Source organism: Natrix helvetica (genome assembly GCF_964273705.1).
Source record: "Natrix helvetica genome assembly, chromosome: 1".
NCBI classification, from domain to species: Eukaryota; Metazoa; Chordata; class Lepidosauria; order Squamata; family Natricidae; genus Natrix; species Natrix helvetica.
The window spans coordinates 48,518,673-48,543,803 of record NC_138548.1 but is presented as its reverse complement, the minus strand read 5'-3'; the positions used below and the strand labels follow the sequence as shown (position 1 = coordinate 48,543,803).

At 37.5% G+C, this 25,131-nt stretch overlaps 1 protein-coding gene across 7 annotated transcripts in view; it reads right to left on the bottom strand.

Moving 5' to 3' along the window:
• EML5 (EMAP like 5) overlaps positions 1–25,131 on the bottom strand; it is a 97,769-nt gene that overhangs the window by 5,354 nt on the left and 67,284 nt on the right. For 4 of the 7 annotated variants that reach the window (XM_081938402.1, XM_081938403.1, XM_081938404.1 and 1 more), the window contains 12 exons: positions 18,603–18,681; positions 17,758–17,887; positions 17,525–17,623; positions 16,052–16,072; positions 14,687–14,860; positions 11,402–11,610; positions 10,630–10,787; positions 8,411–8,525; positions 2,964–3,152; positions 2,572–2,744; positions 2,011–2,173; positions 1,383–1,486 (listed from right to left, as the gene is read on the bottom strand). In XM_081938402.1, coding sequence (XP_081794528.1) covers positions 1,383–1,486; positions 2,011–2,173; positions 2,572–2,744; positions 2,964–3,152; positions 8,411–8,525; positions 10,630–10,787; positions 11,402–11,610; positions 14,687–14,860; positions 16,052–16,072; positions 17,525–17,623; positions 17,758–17,887; positions 18,603–18,681 — 1,614 coding nt within the window. Of the gene's footprint in view, positions 1–1,382; positions 1,487–2,010; positions 2,174–2,571; positions 2,745–2,963; positions 3,153–8,410; positions 8,526–10,629; positions 10,788–11,401; positions 11,611–14,686; positions 14,861–16,051; positions 16,073–17,524; positions 17,624–17,757; positions 17,888–18,602; positions 18,715–25,131 lie in introns of those variants that run through there. The other 3 variants (XM_081938408.1, XM_081938406.1, XR_014174101.1) reach the window with 3 other exon arrangements.

The window sequence follows — 25,131 nt, the reverse complement described above, 5'->3', positions numbered from 1 at the left end:
TCAGAGCTGAATCATTCTAACATTAACTATTATCATTATTTCATGACCTTATACTAGTAGTCTTCACTTATATGTTTACTGTGTTTTGTCCATAAACATCCTCCTCCCAGGTGAGAGATTGTGCCAAAGAGTAGGGTCACCTAAATAGAAGGGACCTCTCTGAAGTCCACTAGATGATAATATTTGAGGGAAGGGACCTGGAAGATCACCCTCCCTATCTTACCTAGTTAGTACTCTCAGGAAGAAGCAATCCAGAAAATAACTTGGCTATGTGCCATGTAGAGTTTTAAAGATGATAACTAGCAACTTCAATTGCACCCAGAAAGCAACTGGAAGCTATTATAACTTGCTGAGATACAATAGTGGTGTAACGCAGATGAACCACTAATCACCCAGAACTGCACTCACTGTGGTATGCTCAATTTGTTACAGTTTCCAGATGTCAACCTTTTACTGTCCTTCCTTTAGTTGGGGAAATTCAGTAAACCATAAAGCTGAACTACAGAATTCCAAAATCTTTCTAAACTGCTCCAACCAGAATGACTAATGGTGCGGGATGCTGTGGTTCTGTAACATTTATACTCCTGTTATAATGTACAGGTACAACTGCAGGTCTCGATTAGTGCATTTAATGAATTCCAAAATAGTCACATTTTTTTCTTCATTGCTTAAAAAGATATTAAAATTAAAGAGGTTTATTGATATGAAATTATAAATACCATCAACATAAAATGGAGCTTGCTAAGAGGATAAGAGGGAGAGCGTGAAAGAGAAGGGAGATGTAAGGGAAGAAGAGAGTGTAAGGAGAGAGGGCGGGGGGGAGAGGAGGAGAGAAAGAAGGAGTGGAAAGGAGAGAGGAGAAGAAGAGAAGAAGGGGAAGTAGAGAAGAGAAGAATGACAGAGGGTAGAAAGGAGGTAGGGAGGGGGAGGAGAGAGGGAGAAGAATATGATGGACAGGTTAATATGGTGTATGGAGAGCAGAGGAACCAATAATCATTTTTGGGGAGTTGATGGTAAGACAAATTGTTGTTAATATTTAATAATATAAAATAAAGTTGGTTATGTAACAGTATATATGTAGTTATGTGTTATGAAAATGAAAAAATAAAAATAATTAATAAAAATAATGATTAGTGTCTAAACTCCCAATGACAAATGTGCATGCACTAGCTTTACTTCCATGTGTACTAACCTTGCATTAACTGAATTTAAATGCTCCCATTAAATGCAACCTGGTATCACTTTATATTTTGCACTAAATTGAATATCACACTATTTGAACAGGCACTGGCTGCCTACCTATATGCAGAAAGTATATAGGTTTATGTTCTTTTCAGTGGGAAATGATGTATTATATTTTAAACAGTGAATTATTGATCTACCTGGTCCAGGTGGCCCATGTTATTCTATCAATCACAGTTTGATCCAGAAGTTGTTTTCCTGAAGGCACTTCATAAACTTGCCTTTTGTAAGACCCAGTAGACACCTTTAAGAACATATAGAGAGAAATATAAACCTTTTAAGTATTCTAATAAATCAGTGTAGACTATAAGAAAGACTTTGCATTCTTAAGTAGCATTACCAACATGTTACAAAAACTGAAGATCCAGTAGTAAAAAAAAAATACAATAGCTTTGTCATGAAGTATTGTTATTACTGCTATCACTATCCTTCCTTCTAACTCACATAAGAAAGTTGATGGGAAAACCCCAAAGAATTCTAAAATAAGACATTTTTAGGGAGTAGCATTTATGAGTTTTGTACGACTTTGAAATCTCGAGAGACTCCCAACCTTAACTTTTACAAATGTATTAAAGTCCGGCTTCTACTTTCTACTTCGGCTGTTGACGATCTGGTTGAAAACTACAGGAAACTGCCTGTCTCAAGACCAAACTCTTATAAACTCATACTGGTGTCAAAAATTCCAAGCTATAACTTTTTTAAAAAATGTCCATGATGTAAATGAAAAAACCTGAATGGCAAAAAAATTTCACTTTATTATTTCCTTACCTGAAGATAACAACTATCTGCAGAAAAGTCCATTTGAATAACAAAGCTTGGGATGTCTTTGCAGTAGCTGGCTCGGTTAAGAGGAGGCCCCAGGGTCAGGTCATAAAAGTCAACTGCGTTTTCACTTGAACCCACTGCTAAATAATGGGAATCTGGGCTGAACCTTTGTAGGAAAAAAAAGTATTAAATTCATTCTAATTTACCAAATAACTCATTTAAAAAGCTCAAGATGTTAAACTGCTGTTTGAATCTTTTCTGCTGCATACTGCAAATTATTCAACTTCCACCTATGCAAGGCATTTTCATGCTTCTGGATCTTTTATTTTCTTCTGCTTGCACATGCACTTTTATTACTGCTGTTGATTACGAAGCAAAGAGGATTCAGTTCAGTTTCTCCTCCTTAGAAATGTACTAGAATTCCCCATCTGCTAAGCCATTAATAGATGAATGAAATGCAATAGCACCATATCTGGATAAGCATCATATCCGGTAATAAAACCCAAGTGCAGATGTTACATTTGTTCCTGGAGCAAATAAGAGATAATGTATACGATTTCTCACCTGATGTCTTGGATGGCAGATCGTCTGTCTCTTTTCTTGCCCCATATCTTCAGAGAGTTCACTAATAGGATTATAAATTCTCCATTTTTCATGCCAATTGCTACCATGTCACCTTCTGGACTGTATGATACGGTGCGTGCTGCATGGCCCAAATTGACTTTGTTCACCATTTTCTGCAATAGTTTCAAAAAATGAAATTAAAACTAGAATAGCATGTTAAATGACAATGCTTTCTTTTTCTATAAATATTAGCTTAATTCCTGGTAATGCTTTACAAAGTAAGGTTTAAAATATATCATTTATTTAAATACCAAGCCACCTAGGCGAGAGGAGTGACACAGAAGTTAATGAATAATTTACTGTAACTTCTTCAATGACATTTTTACACCTACTTTATCAGCAATATCCCAAAGTCTGACTGTTCCATCTTCTGCGGCAGAAAGAAAAAGATCACGAGACGGGTGCGTTGCCAATCCCCAGATAGGCCCATCCATGTGCCCATTAATCAGAATGTTACAGGCAGCATTTTTCTCTCCAACTTCTATGATTTCAGCATTCCGTGTTCCAACAAGAATTTTTCCCTAGAACAACAGTGAATTAATGGTCAGTATATAATTTAATAATTTATAATTGTAATAATTGCACATATAATAAACAGAGAGCCAATGTAGTGCAATAGTTAAGGCATCAGGCTAGAAATGGAAAAATTGTAAATTTGAACCCATCTTCAGTTAGAAATAGAGACAAGGAAGAAACCTCCAATGGGATCCGTAATGGATGCCATCATGGCACAGGGAAGCTAAAAAAAATAAGTATAACAATATCCTTAGCTACTGCTTTATTTCTGGTAACTACATATATAGTCAAACTGTGGTAGACTGTACTCTGGATTCTCAGGAGGGAGGGGCTGCTTTCCAGTAGGCAATGAGGCAGTGGAGCTTGGAAAATGTAATCCTGAGAAAGTGAATTAAAACAGGTCACATTAGCTATTTCCAGATTATATTTGTAGTTATGCAAATAGTTGCTTTAATCCGGCAAGATTCTGTCTATAGATAAAGGAAACCACTCTTAAGCAACTCCATGTCGTTTTTGGTATTTGGGACCCAGTGGTGGGTTTCTGCTGTTTCGCACCAGCTCGGGAGAACCTGTTGGTGAAATTTACCAATCTGGTGAGAGGAGGTTCGACCGGTGGACCCAGAAGTAACTTCTGGAACGCCTGCCCCGGCGCTGTTGCTCGCTCGCCCTGGCTGTCCTGTCGCAGCTTGCTCGCTCCCCCGCTCGTCCGCACTAAACTAGCCCAGCCCGCCGCTCACTGATTGTCTGGAGTCCAGCCAATCAGTGAGCGGGCTGGAGGCAACCCGTTTAAAAGCGTAGCGCCAATCGCCAAGCACCTGTTGCATTGTGCTTGCTGATTGGTCCTCCTTTCGCTTCGCCTTCCAGCAGCTTGCTGCTTCCCTCAGGTAAGCTACTAAGCCCGAGGGGGGGAGGCTAGCTTATGCCAGCTTGCAGCTTTCGCGAGGGAAGGCCTTCAGGCATTCCCTTGAGAAAGCCGCAAGCTGGCCTACGCCACATGGCTGAAAGCAGGTGGGTGGAGGTGGCTGCAGGCTAGCTTTCACTAGGGAAAGCCACAAGCTGGCTTATGCCACATGGCTGAAAGGCGCTGGTCGGCGCTGGTGCCGTTGGCAGCTTTCGCATGCAGCCAAAAGCGGGTGGGCGGCAGCGGGGGGCTAGCTTTCGGGAGCTAGCCCCCCGCCATCCAGCCGAAAGCCGCAAGCTGGCGTACGCCATCCAGCCGAAAGCCCCCCGCCCCCCGTCTCCAGCCTCACCTGGCTGGCTAAGTCTGCCAGGCGGCATGCCTAGCTAACCGACAACAAGGGCCTCCAGTCAGGTAAGTTTACCTGTCCTGCTGCCTTGTTACCTGCCTGCTCCCTGCTGCATCCATCGCATTGGAGAGCTGCTGATTCTGCCTGCTGGTAAGTGATCCGGTTATTTTTCTTTTATTCTTTTAATGTTTTTTAAAATAATATTTTATTTATTGTGCATAGAATTTTTTTTAATCGTTTTACTTAAAAGTATTGAGTATAGAATATTTTAAAATGGTTTACTTCAATTTATTGTTTGTAGATACCTTGAAATGGTTACAGTATAAATTACTGCTGGCAAAATACCTTGAAATGGTTACAGTATAAATTATTGCTAGTAGAATACCTTGAAATGGTTAAAGTATAAATTATTGTGTGTGGAATACTTAACAATGGTTTTTAAGGATTTTTTGATTTATAGAATATCTTTTTTAAATTATTTTAGGGAATTTTTATTTTTTAATTGTTTATAAAATATATTTACTACAAGAAATGTTATTCCTTTTTGCAAATGTTTTCTTTGTGATGCAATAGGTTGCTTTTAAGTGTTCAGTCCAGGTGTATGTATCTGCTTTTATGTATCTGCATTTATGTGCTGCTTTTCTATGGGCAGGCCAGGTTGGTGCAAGGCAGCTTTGCCAGATTTAGTGTGTTTCACCCTGGTTGTTTAGGCAATTGTGAGGTGGTTGCTGGTTCTGTGAGCTTCCTGGCACTGTCCTTATAATTTCCCATAATGCCTTGATGGTTTTTATTCCAGTGGCTTTGTCTTTCCTGTCCTTAGGGTTAGGGGAAAAAAAACTGGTTTCATTTGCAGTCTTTTGGGGGAATTCTTATTTTTTGTTGTTTTCCTGGCACTGTCATAGTTTGTGTGGGTGTGTAATGTCCCGCAGTTATCTACACATTAATAATGAACAAGAACTAATAATATTTCCTTATACATTTTAATGACCTTTCCTTACATAATTGGTGTTTTCTTTCATACTTTTGGATTTCATCCATTGGGGCAAAGAATTCAGTGACATCGTCTTGGCCACTCCCACCCAGTCACATGACTGCCAAGCCACTCCCACCTGGTCACATGGCCGGCAAGCCACTCCCACCTGGTCACATGGCCGGCAAGCCACTCTCACCCGGTCACATGGCAGGCAAGCCACTCCCACTCAGTCACATGGCCAGCAAGCCACTCCCACCCAGTCACATGGCCAGCAAGCCACTCCCACAAAGCAGGCCACACCCACAGAGTAGGTTCCAAAAAATTTTGAAACCCACCACTGTTGGGGCCTACACAAACTATAGATTTACACAATTATTTAAAAATAAAATCTATTATACGGTATTACTTCATTTATAATATCATTCTTAATAATTGTTTTTGCTCTTTATGTGGTCAGCAGCAACATATCAAAGCAGGAGATACACATAATAATGGGTAAAAATATTATTTTAATGGTGGCCACAGCAGCCTGATGCATGATACTTTGGAAGCTTTGATTGCAACTGTTATGGTCATCATTTTGACTTTACCATCTATCCAAGTTTAGGATTATAATAAACATTTTATTTATAGTATGCTTTTATTTAATTTCTATAGCTGCCCACATAAACAAACAACTCTTATTACTATTGGTAGGCTCTTGGTATGATTTAACCCTTACTCAAAAGTTTCTTCAGCAGAAGAAATAAGATATTTTCTGATACTATAAGACAAAGAGAAACTCATTTAATCATTTAGAGTATGTGACAGGGTTCATCCTAGGACTATTCTATCTGGCTTGCAAACATCTGGATGCCTACTAGATAGCAAATACTGAAAACTCTAAATCTGTACTGTCATCTTGTGGTTGTCGTGAAGGCTGCAGCCAGAGTACGGTGTCTTAGGAGTATCCAAAAGTGGCTAGGACAAAAATAAAATATATTTGTGTTCTTTTAACTTAAATTTAAACTTACCATATTTTTGGAGTATAAGACGCACCTTTTTCCATCAAAAAAGAGGCTGAAAGTCTGGGTGCATCTTATACACTGAATACAGCATTTTTGGCCTCCTGAAACCTCGCCCCCTTTGCAAAAATGGCCGTGCATAGCCTTTAGGAGTCTTCAAGAGTGTTCCTGGGGGCTGGGGAGGGCAAAAATGAGCAACAAATGGCCTGTTTTTTTGCTTGTTCCTCCCCCAGCTCCTAGGAGCACTATAAGCCTCCTAAAGGCTATACATGCCCTTTTTTGACAAAAAAACAGATCCGTTTTTGCAAAAACCAGGCCCATTTTCACAAAAAATGGGCCATTTTTGGGAGGTCTGCAAAAACTTTTTTTAATTTGTCTCTTCAAAATCTTGGTGTGTCTTGTACTCCGATGCGTCTTATACTCCGAAAAATATGGTACTTTAAATAGGAATATCAGAATAATTGCATTCAGGCTACATAACAATTTTCTACTTTTGACACATTGAAAATGAAAGCCAAATGGCATTTTCTGGAAGATTGTGCTACACTTGGCAGCAAATAGACAATCTATTAGGTGTAATTTTCCTCCAATGTAAAAAAAAAATCAAACAACTTTTTAAAAGTTGTAAACAAATGTCCTAGATTTGCAAAGATCTATCTGAAATTTACATTCACAGGAAGGAATACACACACACACACACACACACACACACACACACACACACACACACACACACACACAGAGCATAAAAATCCCCAATTGCCCCCTTATGTGATCACCAAACCACTTTGGAAAAGTGATGATCTAAGCATTGTCTGTTCTTGGATTTAGAGCCTAATTTTCCACTATGGCATACATAAGCACCATGTGCCCTCCAAATCTCCCACCTGCCAAATTCCCTCCTCATATAATTATTTTTATTTTTTTAATTAGAAAATAAATAAATGGGCAGCTGGAGAATGTCAGGTAAACCACTTACCTTAACCCTAATTTGTATTTCTAATAATATACCTAACTCCTTGAAATAGTCAATTAGCTTCCTTAATAAATAAAACAATAGGTGGCTACAGCCGATATCTTATTCGACAATGTAGTTGCTTCCTGTGAAAGGAAAGGTAAACTGAATTGGTAGAGAACATCCTTGGAACCTAGGGAGATTCCCTTTAAGGCACCTTGGAAGCTGCAGCTGGTCCAGAACAAAGTGGTATAGGCAATGCTGGGCATGCCTCATTATACCACTCTCTGCAAACTGCATTAGTTGCCAATGAGCTTCCAGGTGGAATTCAAGGTGCTGTTTATTATTGTAATGCCCTTCATGGTACGGGCTATATTATTTGAGAAATCATCTGTATCCCATGATTTTTGCTAATCTGCTTAAACGGGAAAGAATTGATGTGCTTTGGATCCTCTTCATCACACAATACACTCCCTCGGGATCCAGGAAGTGTCTCTTCTCTGTTGCAGTGGATCCATGCTCTCCCAGACTGCCATCCTGATGATCTTCCAGAAGTTCTTTTAAAACTTGGTTGTTCGGCTAGGTCTTGGGATACAGTGGTTGCAGAGGCCTGTTGGTTGTGTTTTATGATATATAGATTGTGGTTTGTCTAGATGCATATAATCATTCTTTTGTTTTCTTTGTTTTCTATCTTTTTAAGTATAAGATTTCCCAAGTCATTCTGGAAGCAAGGGGCCTCTAAATTTAATAAACAAGGTTTATTATTTATAAGGTTGTTTTTTGTTAGCCAAACCCATTCTGATCACCTGTTGCCATGACCACTTATTAAACATAAGCACATGTTTTGTGACTGGAAACGCTCACAACGGCAATCATTTCAGGGCAGTACCTATAACATGGTTTCAAAATTCTGTGCCTATCATCCCAAACTGTTACGAAGCAACATGAATTAATATACTATAATTTGTTAATATTTTTAAATATATGTTTTAACACTGTAACTTTTAATGCATGGAAACAATGCACAATACCAGTTATTTGTATATCTATCTTTGGCTGGGGCCATATTACATTATTGACTTACCTTGCCTCTGCACACAGAACGGACACAGTCAATTACTTGTCCTGTCTCTAATCTAAAGGCTCGACATCTTCTAAGTTCCTGGTCCCATAGCTTAATTGCACCTCCTTCTTTTGATCTAGCCAAAATAAGAAAGAGTCTTTTCAGAGAAAGTAGATGAAAGTCCCTAAGACCAAGTACTGTTCGTTAACTTAAATAATTCAACAGAAGTTCAGTATTTAAAAAATGATAATACCTCAGTTTGTGCTTGTCAAAAGTTATCATGGTATTTAAAATAATTTTGTAATACCAAAATGATTTTTGCATGGCTGATAAGTGATATCTGATTATGTAGGAGTTTGCACTTAATGATCTCAGGATATCAGAATTAAGATTACTGTATTAGTAGCTGAGAATAAGATTATTTCCTTCACTTGGTATAAAGACTCCCTAAACTTTTAATGCAATCTAGAATGGTGTATGTGAGCCTTGGCAGTTTGAAGATATGTAAACTCCAACTCCCAGAATTTTGGAAGTTGAAGTCCACACATCTTCAAACTATCAATTGTGTGTCTTTAAGCACACAATTGATTATTTCTTTTGCAAGATAAATTACTTACTATAGTCTATAATTTGTAAAGTACTTAACTCCATTAGACACACCGGAAAATAGGAAAAGAGATGTAACATTATTTCTGAAAATCACATGGCAATTACTAGATGTTTGTTTTACTCGACTAGAAGATTACAACTAGTCATATAGAACCACCGAGGAAGTGTAATCGGCAGCTCCAAATACACCCTTTCTGGAATAAAATTAGAGAAAAAACATTACATGAAAATACCGACATGGCTTTTCACTATGGAAGCCATGACACATCCCAATACGCTAGATCTATCGAAAATGGTTAGATATAGTAAAATTTTAGACAGCCAAGGGAATTTGAAAACAAATCAAGAATAAAAGGAGCACAATATAAATATAGATTGGTGGCCATATCTCCAACTACAATCGAGGTGCAAAAAAGATGTAAAAGAATATGGAATATACACAGAATTACAACAAATAGATAAAATTTTAATTGGCCCGGAAAATAAACTCATAACGAAAATTTACAAATATTTATTAGAAGTAACATTACAAGAAGAAAATGTTAAAGGTTGCATGATAGCATGGGCCAAAAACTTTGGTTACAACATAGATCTAGTGGATTGGGAAAGAATTTGGAACACAAATTACAAACTAACACAATCAGCAGCATTAAAGAAAATATGTACAAAATGTTTTATCGTTGGCATTTACCACCAAGATTGGCTAAAATGTACCCAAACATGAAGCCGATCTGCTGGAAGTGTAAAAAAGTACTAGGAACTTTTTATCACATATGGTGGACCTGCCCGGAAACACAAAAATATTGGACAAAAATCTGGAAATGGGTGCAAGAAATTACAGGAGAACAGATAAAATACAAACCCGAAATCTTTCTGCTGGGAATAATCAAAGGGAAATATACAAAGAAAATTAAATACATATTAACACATCTGCTAACTACAGCTAGAATAGCATTTGCCCAATGCTGGAAACAAAATAATGCCCCCTCGGATGAATTAGTGATAAAAAAACTTTGTATTGTCCAGAGATGGATAAATTAACACTGAAATTAAAAGATAAAGAAGAGTCGGAATATTATGAAATTTGGAACAATTGGTACAAATGGCTGCAAAACAAGAAAATTAATTAAGCCAAAAAACAATATATATAAATATACATAGAACTGTGTATAAAGGTGTGCAAATATAGAAGCCGAAATGTTATATACATGTACAGCTATGATGATATAACAATGTTGATATAATGACTGTAATGTGTTGTAGAAGGGGAAAAATAAAAAAAAACTTTTCTTTGGGTGGAAAAGAAAAACCGAAATCTATCTCTTTGATTTACTCATAATATGCATCACTTTTCCTGTGAAAGTAACTAGAGAGAACAGCCATGACTGTCTCCACTGCTTGCTCCACTACTGATAATCCATATCTGTCAATGTGGACCATTTAGATGCATTATCCATTGTAAACAATTACTACTGCAATAGAATTTACTATAATACAATTGTGTATCCATTAATAATTTTTAAAAATTACTAAATTTGTAAAAATTACTACAATTTGTGAAATTACTACCATAGTTATCCGATGGTAATTTCTTCAAAAAATATATGTTCATATAAGAAAACAAGACTCACGGCCTCTCTTTGCCTCCAGTTACAATTAAGCCATCACGTAATGTCGTATACATAGCAAATATAGGACCATTATGAGCTTTGCCCACAATTCGATTCAATATGTGGTCCTTCCAAACACACACATCTCCACTGATGGTACCTGTAAATGTCAAATTATTCTGAAAAGGGGGAAAAATATGTCCATCATCTGATTTCAAAAAGGAATGAATGCAAGCATTTACTATGAAAGGACAATTTCTACAAAGTGCCCAATCCACAACTCCAACCTGACTTTAGTTCTGGGTTTGGGGGAAAAAATCTTTAGTCATTTTGCAACTGATGACAAGTGCAAAAATCTAGTGGTTCTTCACTTCTTATTGGATTTAAAATTAAATAGCACTGATCACAATTATCCTTCAGTAACTGATCTGTGACTTTAGCTATATTTTTGCTTACAGGAGTTCCTAAGCACTATTATCACTTCTTAAGTATTTGCTTTCTTTTTTATTCCATGGAATTGGTTAAAAGAAGCTTTGGGACCTATGTGAGAAAACTAGCAGTACTCTGCTTTTTGAAAGGGCACTTGTATGCTACACAATAGCTAAAACTATAGGCATTTCCCCACAAATGACACATACTGTGTTCGTAGCATCATTCAGTCATTGCTCAAGTAATATACAGCCTCCCTTAGTCTTTTTCGGATTGGATGAGTGGGAAAATATTGTAAGCGGCAATTACAAAAAGTGGTTTCAAAGTTGATTAATATTTTAAAATATTCTTTTAAATTACGTACAGCTCCAAATGCCACAGAGAGCATGGTTTGCATTCGTGCATCTTCTATTGAACTTGTCTGTCCTTTTTTACTAAGAAGGGCTCTTCCAGCAAGGGTCCAAAATCTCACATGTTTTACTCCTACTGAAACAAACTGAGTGTCGGAATCAGGCCTGAATTCTGCTACAAAAATACGTTGGTTATGACCGGCTCTACTGGCAATTTTGGCACCTAGTGGGAAGAGTTAATTATACTTTACATTCAGATATACATAACTGTATCAAGAAATAGTGAAAACAAATAGTGTCTTAAACAATATTCTTTCAGGTATAGTTGTAGCATCGTTGTGTTCTATCATTACATTACATATTTGGTCATTTTTTCAAATTTATGCTGATAATAACATTATTGCTAACAGTAACATTTTTATTTTTATCTTTGTCAATAAAAATTGTTATTCACTTATGAAATTTTAGTATTTACAACTTTAAAAACAATCAGGACATTATACATATACAATTCTAAATTTATTACATCTCATCTTGCTATGAACAATATAGCAACTTTGCTATTAACCCCTGTATTATTTCCCATTCTATAAGGAGTATCATACTCTTTTAGTAACTGTATCAGTTTGAAGAGGGATCTGTGATGATGTATATCCCCCATTATGTTGCTCATGTAAGTAGTCTAAGTACTCCTATCTAAGTGCAGGTCAATAAGAGAGATATTGGCACCAACTAGTTATTAACTGCTGCTAATAAGTGTAATCCAGGACCTAAAGCTTTTTTCTGTACAAGTAAGCTCTGCAAAATATGACTGAAATCATGCATGATGCACATTTAATACCCATTGTACAGGCAGAAGATATCAGATGATATTTAAATTGCAAAGATAGTAAATTATTTTACATGCTTTAGCCTTCTGCTTCTAGAACAGAGCACTATGCCTGGGACACCTAAGATGTAGTTATTTAATAGTTACTGTAGTTTTTAAAGTTGCCCTCTAACCAAGCTATCAGTAAAGAACATCATATGAGCAGAAGGATAAAATTGAGAAATTGGAAGTTCTAGGGAAAAGACCAGGCAACACTGGTATTCTTGATTTTAAGACAAATTAAAGCTGTGTGTAGCTGATGTAAAAAAATCAAATGCAAAGTTCTTCTTTTAAGAAATAAAAGTCAAATGCTCAGGTTAAAGGTACTTGTGTAAATGATCTTGCAATAGTAGTTGACTGCAGACTGAATATGAGCCAGCAATGTAATGTTGTGGCAAAAAAAGACAAATGTAATAATTTAGGCTGCATCAAGAGAACTTCCAAACCAGGAACACATTTGTAATACTGTGTTGACAAAATATTGCAAGTTCTCAATATTTTGCCGTGATTATACCATAGGTTTGGATTGCTATAATATTCATTTGTTTGACTTGAGATAATTGAGCTGAGATAATTCTATCAGTTTTCATGAACACTTTGGCACAATTAATAACAATGACCAAACCATTTCTTCTATTTTCTTTCTTTCTATTCTTTCTCAGTAAATTTGATGTTCCTTTGATGTAAAAGTGACCCATTCCAATGCATTTCAGTTCACTGATTTCCAGATTGTCAATGTCTTGACTTTCTGCTCTGACAACATCAAGTTGGCATTAGTTCATGGTTCTGATGTTCCACATATCAACAGTATATGTGTATATTCAGTACTGAACTTTTGCCTCTGGGCATATCAACACCGGATGTCCAGCGTTATTCAGCCACATCAAAAACACCAGTGCTTCTTGTACTTGCCTCTGCTCTTCCCAAGTACTTCACTGGTTGTCTTCTGACATGAGTTGGAGGTGGGCAGAAGAAGAGATATCATCTTCCAGAATCACACTGATGCCCTGGTTGATATTGCGATTGGATTTTCTTGTCAGAATACTGAAATTATTTATCACTTCTTTCTCCAATAGATTCTGTTTAATCTATCTACAATCTATCTGCCTGTCATGATTGACCTTTGTACACATTCAGAAAGATATAAAATCATGGAGATGTCCAAGCTCCTTTAATGATCCATGAAGGAGAAACCTTTACCACTTGGTGTCAAATACAGAGTTGGCTTACTTAAAATAATTTATCAATAAGAATTTAAGAGATTTTATCCAGGGTGCCATGACACATCTTTTTAAGAAAGATGGGTATCTGAGTGCAATCTCTGATTAGCAGTTCCTGATCAACAAACCATTAGAGATCACCAGCCTTTCTCACTCATTGACCTCTCAAAAAAACATCAAAAGGCATGTATTTTTATCCAGTTGGTTTTTACGGAATTTTATCACTTGATTTGCAAGTAAAGCATACAGGTACTTTACAATTAACTGCCTGCAATTTTTGATATGAGAATTTTAAAAGTCATAATTCAGTTCAGACTGACATAAAATCTCTCTTGGTTTTCATGCAACTTTTAAATGATATTTCTCATGAATTTTTGCATGACTTTTTAAGAAGTTGGACAATCTGTCATTTATTCTAAGGACTGTGTTCTCTCCACAGTGAATAAAGTGCAGGTAGTTTTTCAATCCCTTTGTAAATATAACGTCTGCCTAAACCAGACAATGTATATGATCTTCCTCAAAAGGATAATGCCTCTTTTGGCATTATCAAGTAAATTCAGCCTTTCGGATAGTTTGCCCATTTTTATTTTTGGTTATTCCTAATTTTGCTACACTAAGAACACCACTGGTTTATGTTCTTAAGAAAATGATTGCTTTCAACTAGGATTTTAACATAAGTTTTTTTTTTCTGCTTAAACAGACATTTACTTCTCTGGGTATCCCCACCTCCTGCTTTACTGTACCATACAGGTCAGTGGTGGGTTCCAGCAGAGACTACTGCTGGTTTGCTCAGGGGCGCATCATGCACGCACACTTTGCGCTTGATGCATGCATGCACAGTACAACTAAAATTGCTCTGCGCATGCGCTGAAGCAAAAAACAAGAGTGGGAGAACTGGTTCGAGGGCGTGGTAGGCCTGGGTTGCTGCCGGTCCCAGTGACCCAGGCCGCCAAGCTATTACCAGTTCGGCTGAACCAGTCTGAACCGATAGAAACCCATCACTGATATATGCACGAGAGACAAATTCATTGTACGTCTAATCAACTTGGCCAATAAAGAATTATAACTCTAATAGTAACAGATTCATTGCTGGGTAAATTATGAGTGAGGATTTCAGAAAAATTTCTTTAATCCTCGTTTGAAGTAAATACAGACTCTTGAAAACTCTCATAGGAATTTCCTAGTTTCAGATAAAGTGAATATTTGCCTACCTTCTTGCCATTTCCAAATGGTAATGGTATGTTCAGGATCCAAACCAACAGACAGAAGCAGCTTTCCAGTGGCACTAAATCCAACTGAACAAACTCCTTTTGAATGGTAACATCGCAGTATAGACAATGTCTGTTTGTTCATTGCATCCCACACATGAATACAAGGAGCTGTTGCTGAACAAATATAAGAACAGCAATAATTAATTTTGTTAAAGAAAGCTTATAGGATATTTAATATTAAAAGCATTCCAATTTGTTTTAAAGCATCATTTAATTTTTTAACATTTACGTTTGTTATTTTAAAAAGTTACATTTAGTAAGTATAAACTCCTTCCTACTAAGATTTCTCTTGCAATTCTAAACTCGTTTTAGATCTGAAGGAAAGAACGCCTTAAAGCACATATAGGAGCAAATGCTTTAATCAAAAGTACTTTATGACAAATGCCAAGTCATGAGTTTAAATTTAGTTTTCTAGAAATGTTTCCATTTTAGTTGTGGGCCATAATGCCCTTAAATGGAGACTACATGGCCCTGGATAGGAAGGTAAATAAACTGTAAAAAGCAAACTGTCTTTTCAACAACTTGCCAGCTGACTGTTACTGCACGGAGAGAACAGGATCCTGGAAACAAATAACTGCCTGTGAAGATGGTGCTGCCAAGAAGGGTTTGTATTTCTCGGTCATGGACTGCTCTACCCACACAAAGGAATCTTGGCAAGAGATGGATCCCATCTCCCCCACACATTGGGAAGGATGTGCTTGGCAGGTGCCTTGTGAATCTGCTATTAATCATGTAGTCATTCCAAGACAACCATCACCTACAGTTTTCTCCTCTTTTACAAAAGAGGCAAATATCTACATGCTTCTGCCCTGATTTCCCTAGATACAGGTTTTTCACTTGAAAGCAGAGTGCTGCCAGAAATGATATGTTATTTTAATGTCTCTTAATAAATCTTATTAATCAGAACTCAAAGACTTGTTCTGGTCTAACCCAGCTTGCTCCCAGAAGCCTGACAAGAAGGACAAATATGTTGTCACAGGTGCCAATACAATCAAATAGGATGTCATACGTATTTGGAACATAGATTTGAAAAACTACAATTTATTGAAAAGGAATAGGCTCAACAGAAATGTAGTTCAGAAATGGTTTATTTCTAACAATAACATTATCATTACAAAGAATGAATATTTCATTTCAATTAAGGAAATTTTGAACATTTAAAAATTGTTAAATTTTATGTTTTGAATTAAAAAACCACTAATATGTTTTCATACCATGTAAATATAATCAGTTATTTACAACACACTAAGTAACAGAAAATGCTTAGTTATAATTGAAGATATTAAAATTTAGCTTTTTTCTTACTTGACATGTCTGCTGAGTCTCCTGTAATGGAAAACCAGTAGAAAAATCATTACAAACAAAAAATATGATAATTTATATATGTGTGGTATAAAGTGTATAATTTCAATTTATTCTCAAAAATAAATCTAAATTTAAGCTATCTCTACGTAATTAGATGCTGTTCCCAAGCACAAGATAAACTGTTCGGGGCAAAAACAGAGACTTTTTTTTAACATCAATCTTGTAAATTATTCACATCTAAATTACCGTATATGGAATTTTCTATTTGCAGAGAAATGTTATTTGGCTAAAGACAGATCACGTTCTTGTTCTTTCTGAAGCAATCCACAGAAGTGCAGAAAAATTATTATCTTAGCTACTTTCAGAGAGTTCAGTGAGTTTGGCAGTTATGCCAAACAATGAAACACAGTATTATGTGGATGAGAAACTGCCCTTGTACTAAAATTTCTCCCTTTCTAATTCCATGCAATACTACAGGTGTTCCCAAACTGTAGTTTCCTCAAAATTAGGACTGTGCATAATGTGTTTATCCAACCTGACTGAAGGTAGATTTTAATTATGGGAGACAGGATTATTTACAATAATTGCTTTTCAATTATTTCATCTTTTTAAAGTTTTATTTGGGACAATTCTTTCTCTTTCTCATGTAGCCTAAGATGAGACAACTCCAAGCAAGTTTCTTTAATTATCTTCAGGGAATCACATTAGAATGAAAGAATAAAGATAAAGAATAAAATGATATTTTATTTAACAAACTAATTAGAAAAGGGTGACTGTTATTCTCCAAAGTTCAGTAAACTGAAGAAGATTCCATTGTAGCAAAACAAGTTATGCCCTTTGTGTCATTTAGGTTATGATGTTATATAATAATATATTATGTAAATTACTATAAATAATAGAATATATGTAATTTGCATAGTGATCTGATATATAACTTTTGTGTTATCATGGTTGTGATCTATCACAACCATGACTACTTTGTGCTGTTTGTCTCCGGACATCATTCACAAATGACATAAATCATAGCAGAATTTTGTGCATTTTGTGTAAAATCCATGTACTGAAATTTGAGATCTACTTTTTCAACCTTCACAAGACAGAGCATGTGGTAATATGTAATTTGTTTGTCTTCAAGCTATAGAATCTTCTCTTCATTCAATATTCTTTGAAATATTTTCTTCATTTCATAGCTATGGTTGTTTTATTATTTGAAATACTGTAGTTTGCATATAGCAGGCTTCATAGTGTTATGCAGAATAAAAATGAATGCTGGGATGAAAATACAATTGGCATTGTAAAAACAGGAATAGATTTATGAATATTTTTTAATGATACAAGAATAAATTTCATTGACTCCAATAATTGACCAATCAGAAGCAATGTAACTAAATGCTTTCTTCTCTTTATGAATTCATCTGGCTCCCTGCTCAGTTACAGTATATATTGTTTTTTTCTTAAAAAATTGAAACATACCTACTTGGCCAGTTGCAACAAGGTTGACAAATTTGGGATGCTGATTTATAGTGAGGCACAAAATGTCATCATTATGTTCCTGATAAAAAGACTGAGAACCTAAAGAGAAAATGTATTATATGTATTATTTCAAGCACAGTATTACATCTGGAGGGAAAAAACATTATCATTACAGAAGGGAACCTGAATATTGTTTCATACTATTTTATTTTATAGATACGTAGTTTTCCTACCTGTTGCCACATTATATAGAATCCCAACTGATGCTGTATGATAAATTATGTCAGCACCATCATTCAAATAGTGCACATTGTTTCTGCCATCTCTACCGCGGTATCCAAATACCAGTTCGAGCACTAAATCCTAAGAAAACATATTTAGAATCACTGGATTCTTATATAAAAAAGGTTTTAAACACTTGTACTAAACAACTTTTAACAAGTTCCCCCAACACTGAGAAAAACATACAATATCACATTACACTACTACATACATAATTGACAACAAACAGGATATATGTCTTCGAAACCTCCTACTTCACTCTGTTCTTCAATTTTAACCCTGAAGTACTAGTCGATTTAATTATTGGAAGTTTTAAATAGATGCGGAATAAAATATCACATCATATGTTACAATTTATTCCCTCTACTTCAGGGATGTTAAACTCAATTTCATTGAGGGCCACATCGGGGCTGTGGTTGACTTCAGGGGGCTGGGCAGGCGTGGCTGACTGGGTGGGCATGGCCAGCTGGATGGGCATAATCAGCTTGACGCCACTCCCCAAACTGCTGGCCCAATGTTTCCTCTTCACATTGGGTAGACTGGGCTGAAGCGACACGGGTACACTGGGCCGAAGCGACACAGGCTGGCCCCTTACATTTTCCAGGATGACCTTGCGGATTTTATTCGACCACATCGTGGGCCAGATGCGGCTTGCGGACCTTGAGTTTGACATCCCTGCTCTACTTGGTCAAATAGAGCTTCTACATTTATCTAATATTTTTTATATGATAGTTCCCGATAGTTCTTGAAATTATAGCTTAAATAATATGTTTTTAAAACCAGCAGTTTTTCTTACCTCTATAGGTCTCTTCTTTTTCCCAACATTATTTGTTTGGAGTTTTTCAGGCTGAGGCAGTGCCCTACTAACTGGTGGTCTGAAACAAAGAACTGAGAATAAGAAAAATTGTCTGTCACCTATTCAGTTTAAAACAATATCTTTTGAACTGTCACCTGAACAATGAAAAATGTTAGCCTACCTGGCTAATATATTAGAAATTGGTTTTATATAAAAGCTTCTTATTTAATTATGAATACATTATTAATTTTGTTAATTGCCTTCCACGTTTAAAAATCATCACATGGACAGTATTAATTCATTCTTGAGATAAAGAAACTAAGTTAATATAGATCTCTTTTCTTTGCTTGTTAATGTGTTTATTAGTCATAAAAAAATAAACTTTCTTGGCAGAATTAGCCTTCTCTCAGGGGTAAAAGCGTAGATAATGAGGGGGGGGGGAAATGATGGTTCCAAATACCATCACAAGATGTACAATGATGGAACAAATATCTCACAGACTTCTTTGATCCCTCTGTATATTATTTCAGAATGACATGACACCAGCAGCAAAAAGATATAGTGAAGAAGAAGAAAGCATGATAGCAATAACTTAGACTTATATGCCGCTTCACGGTGTTTACAGTCTTTTTGTAAGCATTTTTTAGAGTCAGCATATTGCCCCCAACAACATGGGTCCCCATTTTATTGAACTCGGAAGGATGGAAGGCTGAGTCAACCTTGAGCCTGGTGAGATTAGAATTGCCAAATTGCAGGCAACTAGCAGTCAGCAGAAGTAGCCTACAGTACTGCATTCTAATCACTGTGCCACCATGACTCAGAAACCAAGTAAGAATATAGCAGTTCAAAATCTGAATTTGTTAAAGATGCTTAATTAAAATATACAACAAATTAGTCAACTGGATGAATCTAGAGCACTTAGGAGCAGACTAGGTTTACAACTGGTCATTCTATAATCCCTTATACTTTATGCCCTTATACTTCAACTTTTGGCTGAAATTTACACAACTAGAACATTCATGTTCATGTTGCATTTATTGATTTTAGATCTGCATTCTATCTATTTCACAAAGCAGAGTGATGGACTAAGATTATAAACCACTTTATAGGTAGACAGCTACTGGACAATATCTTTAAGAACCATAAAATCAAAGTCTTTGCAAAGGCACCATATGAATGAGATTCCAACCTGCTATTTAATCTGTACAGGTGAAACTCAAAAAATTAGAATATCATGCAAAAGTTCATTTATTTCAATAATGCAACTCAAAAGGTGAAACTAATATATGAGATAGACGCATTACAAGCAAAGCAAGATAGTTCAAGCCATGATTTATCGTAATTGTGATGATTATGGCTTACAGCTGGCTCCAGGCGATTACCAACGCTTCATTGAGAGAGGGGTTCTTTCCCACCGCCTTGAAGGTGGCGGTGGTGAGGCCCCTCCTTAAGAAGCCTTCCCTGGACCCAGCTTCTTTAGCCAACTACCGTCCGGTCTCCAACCTTCGCTTTGTAGAAAAGGTTGTCGAGAGTGTGGTAGCACGTCAGCTTCCCCAGTACCTGGATGAAGCTGTCTACCTGGATCCATTCCAGTCGGGTTTCAGGCCTGGGTACAGCACAGAGACGGCATTGGTCGCGTTGGTCGATGATCTGTGGCAGGCCCGGGATAGGAGCTGCTCCTCTGTCCTGGTCCTATTAGACCTCTCGGCGGCTTTCAATACCATCGACCATGGTATCCTACTGCGACGACTCAGGGGTTGGGAGTGGGGGGCACCGTTTTACGGTGGTTCTCCTCCTACTTGCCAGATCGGTCGCAGTCTGTGTTGACTGGAGGGCAGAGATCGACCCCCAGGTGCGTCACTTGTGGGGTGCCCCAGGGGTCGGTTCTCTCACCCCTCTTGTTCAACATATACATTAAACCGCTGGGCGAGATCATCCGTGGTTTTGGGGTACGGTATCATCAATATGCTGATACCCAACTTTTCATCTCTACCCCAAACCACCCAAACGATGCCCTCGACGTGATGTCCCGATGCCTGGAGGCTGTGCGGATCTGGATAGGGAGGAATAGGCTCAAGCTCAATCCCTCCAAGACTGAGTGGCTGTGGTTTCCGTCATCCCGATTTGTACATCTTGTTCCATCTTTGATGATGGGGGGAGAAATTTTAGCCCCCTCAGAGAAGGCTCGCAATCTGGGAGTCCTCCTGGATATGCGGCTTAGTTTAGAAGAACACCTGACGGCCGTGACCAGGGGGGCCTTTTACCAGGTTCGCCTGGTACGTCAGTTGCGCCCCTTCCTGGATCGGGATGCTCTGTGCACAGTCACTCATGCCCTCATCCTTTCTCGCCTGGACTACTGCAATGCTCTCTACATGGGGCTGCCCTTGAAGAGCACCCGGAGGCTTCAGCTGGTCCAGAATGCGGCCGCACGGGTTGTCATGGGTGTACCTAGGTGCTCCCATGTTACACCCCTTTTAGGCGGCCTGCACTGGTTGCCGGTTGTTTTCCGGGTGCGATTCAAGGTATTAATTATGACCTTTAAAGCGCTCCATGGCTTAGGCCCAGGGTACCTGCGAGACCACCTACTGCCACCAGTAGCCTCCCACAGTCCAGTACGATCTCACAGAGTTGGCCTCCTCAGGGTGCCGTTGGCCAGAGAGTGTCGGCTGGTGACCCCCAGGGGGAGAGCCTTCTCTGTGGGAGCGCCTTCCCTCTGGAATGAGCTGCCCGGAGCTTCGCATAATCCCTGACCTCCGGTCCTTCCGACGTGCCCTAAAAAGTTGGCTTTTCCAGCAAGCCGGCTTGGCCTGTTAATTTTAATTTATTTTAAATGAATTGTCTTTTAAATTCGGTTTGTTTTTTTGGATATGTATTTAATTTTTAAAAAAACTTTTGGGATGTGTGTTTTTTTTAATGTTGTACGCCACCCTGAGTCCTTTTGGAGAAGGGCGGCATATAAATCCAAACAAACAAACAAACAAACAAACAGCTCATGAAAACCCCAAATCCACAATCTCAGAAAATTAGAATATTGTGAAAAGGTGCAATATTCTAGGCTCAAAGTGTCCCATTCCAATCAGCTAATTAAGCCATAACACCCACAAAGGGTTCCTGAGCCTTTAAATGGTCTCTCAGTCTGGTTCAGTAGGAATCACAATCATGGGAAAGATTGCTGACCTGACAGTTGTGCAGAAAACCATCATTGACATTCTCCATAAGGAGGAAAAGCCTCAAAGGGTAATTGCAAAAGAAGTTGGATGTTCCCAAAGTGCTATATCAAAGCACATTAATAGAAAGTTATGTGGAAGGGAAAAGTGTGGAAGAAAAAGGTGCACAAGCAGCAGGGATGACTGCAGCCTGGAGAGGATTGTCAGGAAAAGGCCATTCAAAAGTGTTGGGAACTTTCACAAGGCATGGACTGAGGCTGGAGTCAGTGCACCAAGAGCCACCATACACGGATGCTGGACATGGGCTTCAAATGTTGTACTCTTCTTGTTAAGTCGCTCCTGGACAACAGAAAACGTCAGAAGCGTCTTACCTGGGCTAAAGAAAAACAGACCTGGTCTGTTGCTCAGTGGTCCAAAGCCCTCTTTTCTGATGAGAGCAACTTTTGCATCTCATTTGGAAATCAAGGACCCAGAGTATGGAGGAAGAATGGAAAGGTACACACTGCAAGATGCTTGAAGTCCAGTGTGAAGTTACCACAGTCTGTGTTGATTTGGGGAGCCATGTCATCTGCTGGTGTTGGTCCACTGTCCTTCATTAAGTCCAGGGTCAACACAGCCATCTACCAGGAGATTTTGGAGCACTTCATGCTTCCTTCCGCAGATGAGCTTTATGGGGATGCTGACTTCATTTTCCAGCAGGACTTGGCACCTGCCCACACTGCCAAAAGCATCAAAACTTGGTTCAATGACCGTGGGATTACTGTGTTTGATTGGCCAGCAAACTCGCCTGACCTGAACCCCATAGAGAATCTATGGGGCATTGGCAAAAGAAAGATGAGAGACATGAGGCCGAACAATGCAGAAGAGCTGAAGGCCACTATTGAAGCATCCTGGTCTTCCATAACACCTTAGCAGTGCCATAGGCTGATAGCTTCATGCAACGCCGCATTGAGGCAGTAATTGCTGCAAAAGGAGCCCAAACCAAATATTGAATACATATGCATGCTTATACTTTTCAGAGGTCCGATATTGTTCTATGTACAATCCTTGTTTTATTGATTGCATATAATATTCTAATTTTCTGAGATTGTGGATTTGGGGTTTTCATGAGCTGTAAGCCATAATCATCACAATTATGACAAATCACGGCTTGAACCATCTTGCTTTGCTTGTAATGAGTCTATCTTATATATTAGTTTCACCTTTTAAGTTGCATTACTAAAATAAATGAACTTTTGCACGATATTCTAATTTTTCGAGTTTCACCTGTACATAAATCCATTTGTGGCCAAAATCAATCAATCAGAATCTTATTCCTCAAAAACTAGCCTAATAGGCACACTGCAACCTTGTGGTAAACTTACAGAAGTAGCATTAACTGCATTTAAATGAGCTTTGAGTGTCTTAGCCAATGTCTGCTATGAGGAAGCATTTGAAACCAGTTACATCAAAACTAAGATTTTGATTTTTGCAAAGAGACCTAAATTTCATGCCTAAATGTTAGATGGCCAAAATATTGAATAAGTAAAAGCTTTTAAATATCTGGAGTGAGCATGGTTTTCCACAGTTCGATTAAAATGCAAAATGCTCAAAAAGCAGCAATTATAATTCAATTTCATTTTACAAGAGAAGTGCAGAATATCCCAGCACTGAAACTATATTCAGAGAAGTGCAATTATTCTTCAGTGCCCAGCTGGGGTCTTATACATCCTATCTCCTCTTGAAAGGGTCTAATCTAAATTCCTAAAAGTAATTTCCAGTTAGCTCTTTATTTCCCAGTTAAGGAAACAGGTAGGGATGACTAAAGTGAAATAGGTACATAGACTTGCAACATACCACACTGGCTTGAAAATACTATTCTGCCCACCCCCTCCCAAGTTTGCATTCTTTCCTTATTGAGAACAGCTATGATTCAGTATGAACCAGGACAATTTCACAAAAATTCTAACTTCTTAGCATTTCCAGAAGAGTCTTCTTAATGATAGGTTATAGGTGTGAACTATGCATTTAAGCAATGTGTTATTTAGATTAAAAGATTAACAGAGTTGGAGGGGACCTTATAGGTCATCTAGTCCAACTCCCAGCTCAAGCAGGACACCCAACACCATTTCTGACAAATGGCAGTCCAATCTCTTCTTGAAAGTCTCAAGTGATGAAACTCCTACAACTTTCAAAGGCAAGCTGTTCCATTGGTTGATTGTTCTCATTGTCAGAAAGTTCCTCCTTATTTCTAAATTGAATATATCCTTGGTCAGTTTCCATCCATTATTCCTTGTCTGGCCTTCAGGTGCTTTGGAAAATAGCTTTTAGCTTTATACAGTTTTTATTTTTTTATGATTGTAAGTCATCCAGAGTCATTCTGCATAAGATGGGTGGCCAATACATTTTACAAATAAAATAAATAAAGATCTAGAAGCCCAAAAGCACTAGTCTGCTCAAAGCAAAAAGTTTTTCTGAGCAGTTAAGTCCCCCCCACTCCCATTTCAAATCAGCAAGATATAGACACCATTTAACTGTTTCCAAATTTTGAAGAGCACTAATGCAACATTCTCCCTATAGGAGTATTAAAGGGACAGTATACAAAAGTTTCTTATGAACTAAGACTGTGCCCTATAGATAGCAACTATTGAAATTATATCTTGCCCTTGTACCCTCTATAAGGATCCTTGTAACCTCCCTTATAATGCCTTTTCTGCTAAAACAGAAATCCTGATTATTTTTATATACAGCTGTTATTATCAGATCGGTATTATTTAGTTTTCTTGAATGCAGCTAAAATCTGTTAATACTGCCTGTAAAATTAGGCATACTTTGATTGCCTATTGGTGGATAAATCTACCACTAACTAAAAAGTCTTATCTTCTTTTTATTTTATTTTAATGTGTTTTATTTGCAATTTGTTCCAGCTCTATGACAATAGTCCATCTATCTCTTATTTCCTAATTATGAGGTAGAGACAATCTGCAAAAGCAGCAGTTTTCTCCCCACATAGCCACATAAGAATAAGATTGCAAGAAGATTATGTCTTCTTTCTATGAAAAGAATAATTGCAAAATGTTCTTTATCAGAGATAGAAATATCATTAAATAATTTTAACAAGTCTATAGAGAAGCTGTTTGTTGCCTATTTTTTGATTTCGCTATTACCTTTTTTATCCCCTGCCAGAAGTTTCATTCATCTCTTAAAAATAAATGTGAAATAGGGACCTAAATTAACTAGTACCACATGTAACATTTCCAATAAAACCTATGTCAACTTGTCTTTGACAATGGACTGAATTTCACACATTAGTTTTATTTTATGTTTGTTCACATAATAGCAGTTACTTTACTAAGATTTACCTATGTATGCAACTAACACAG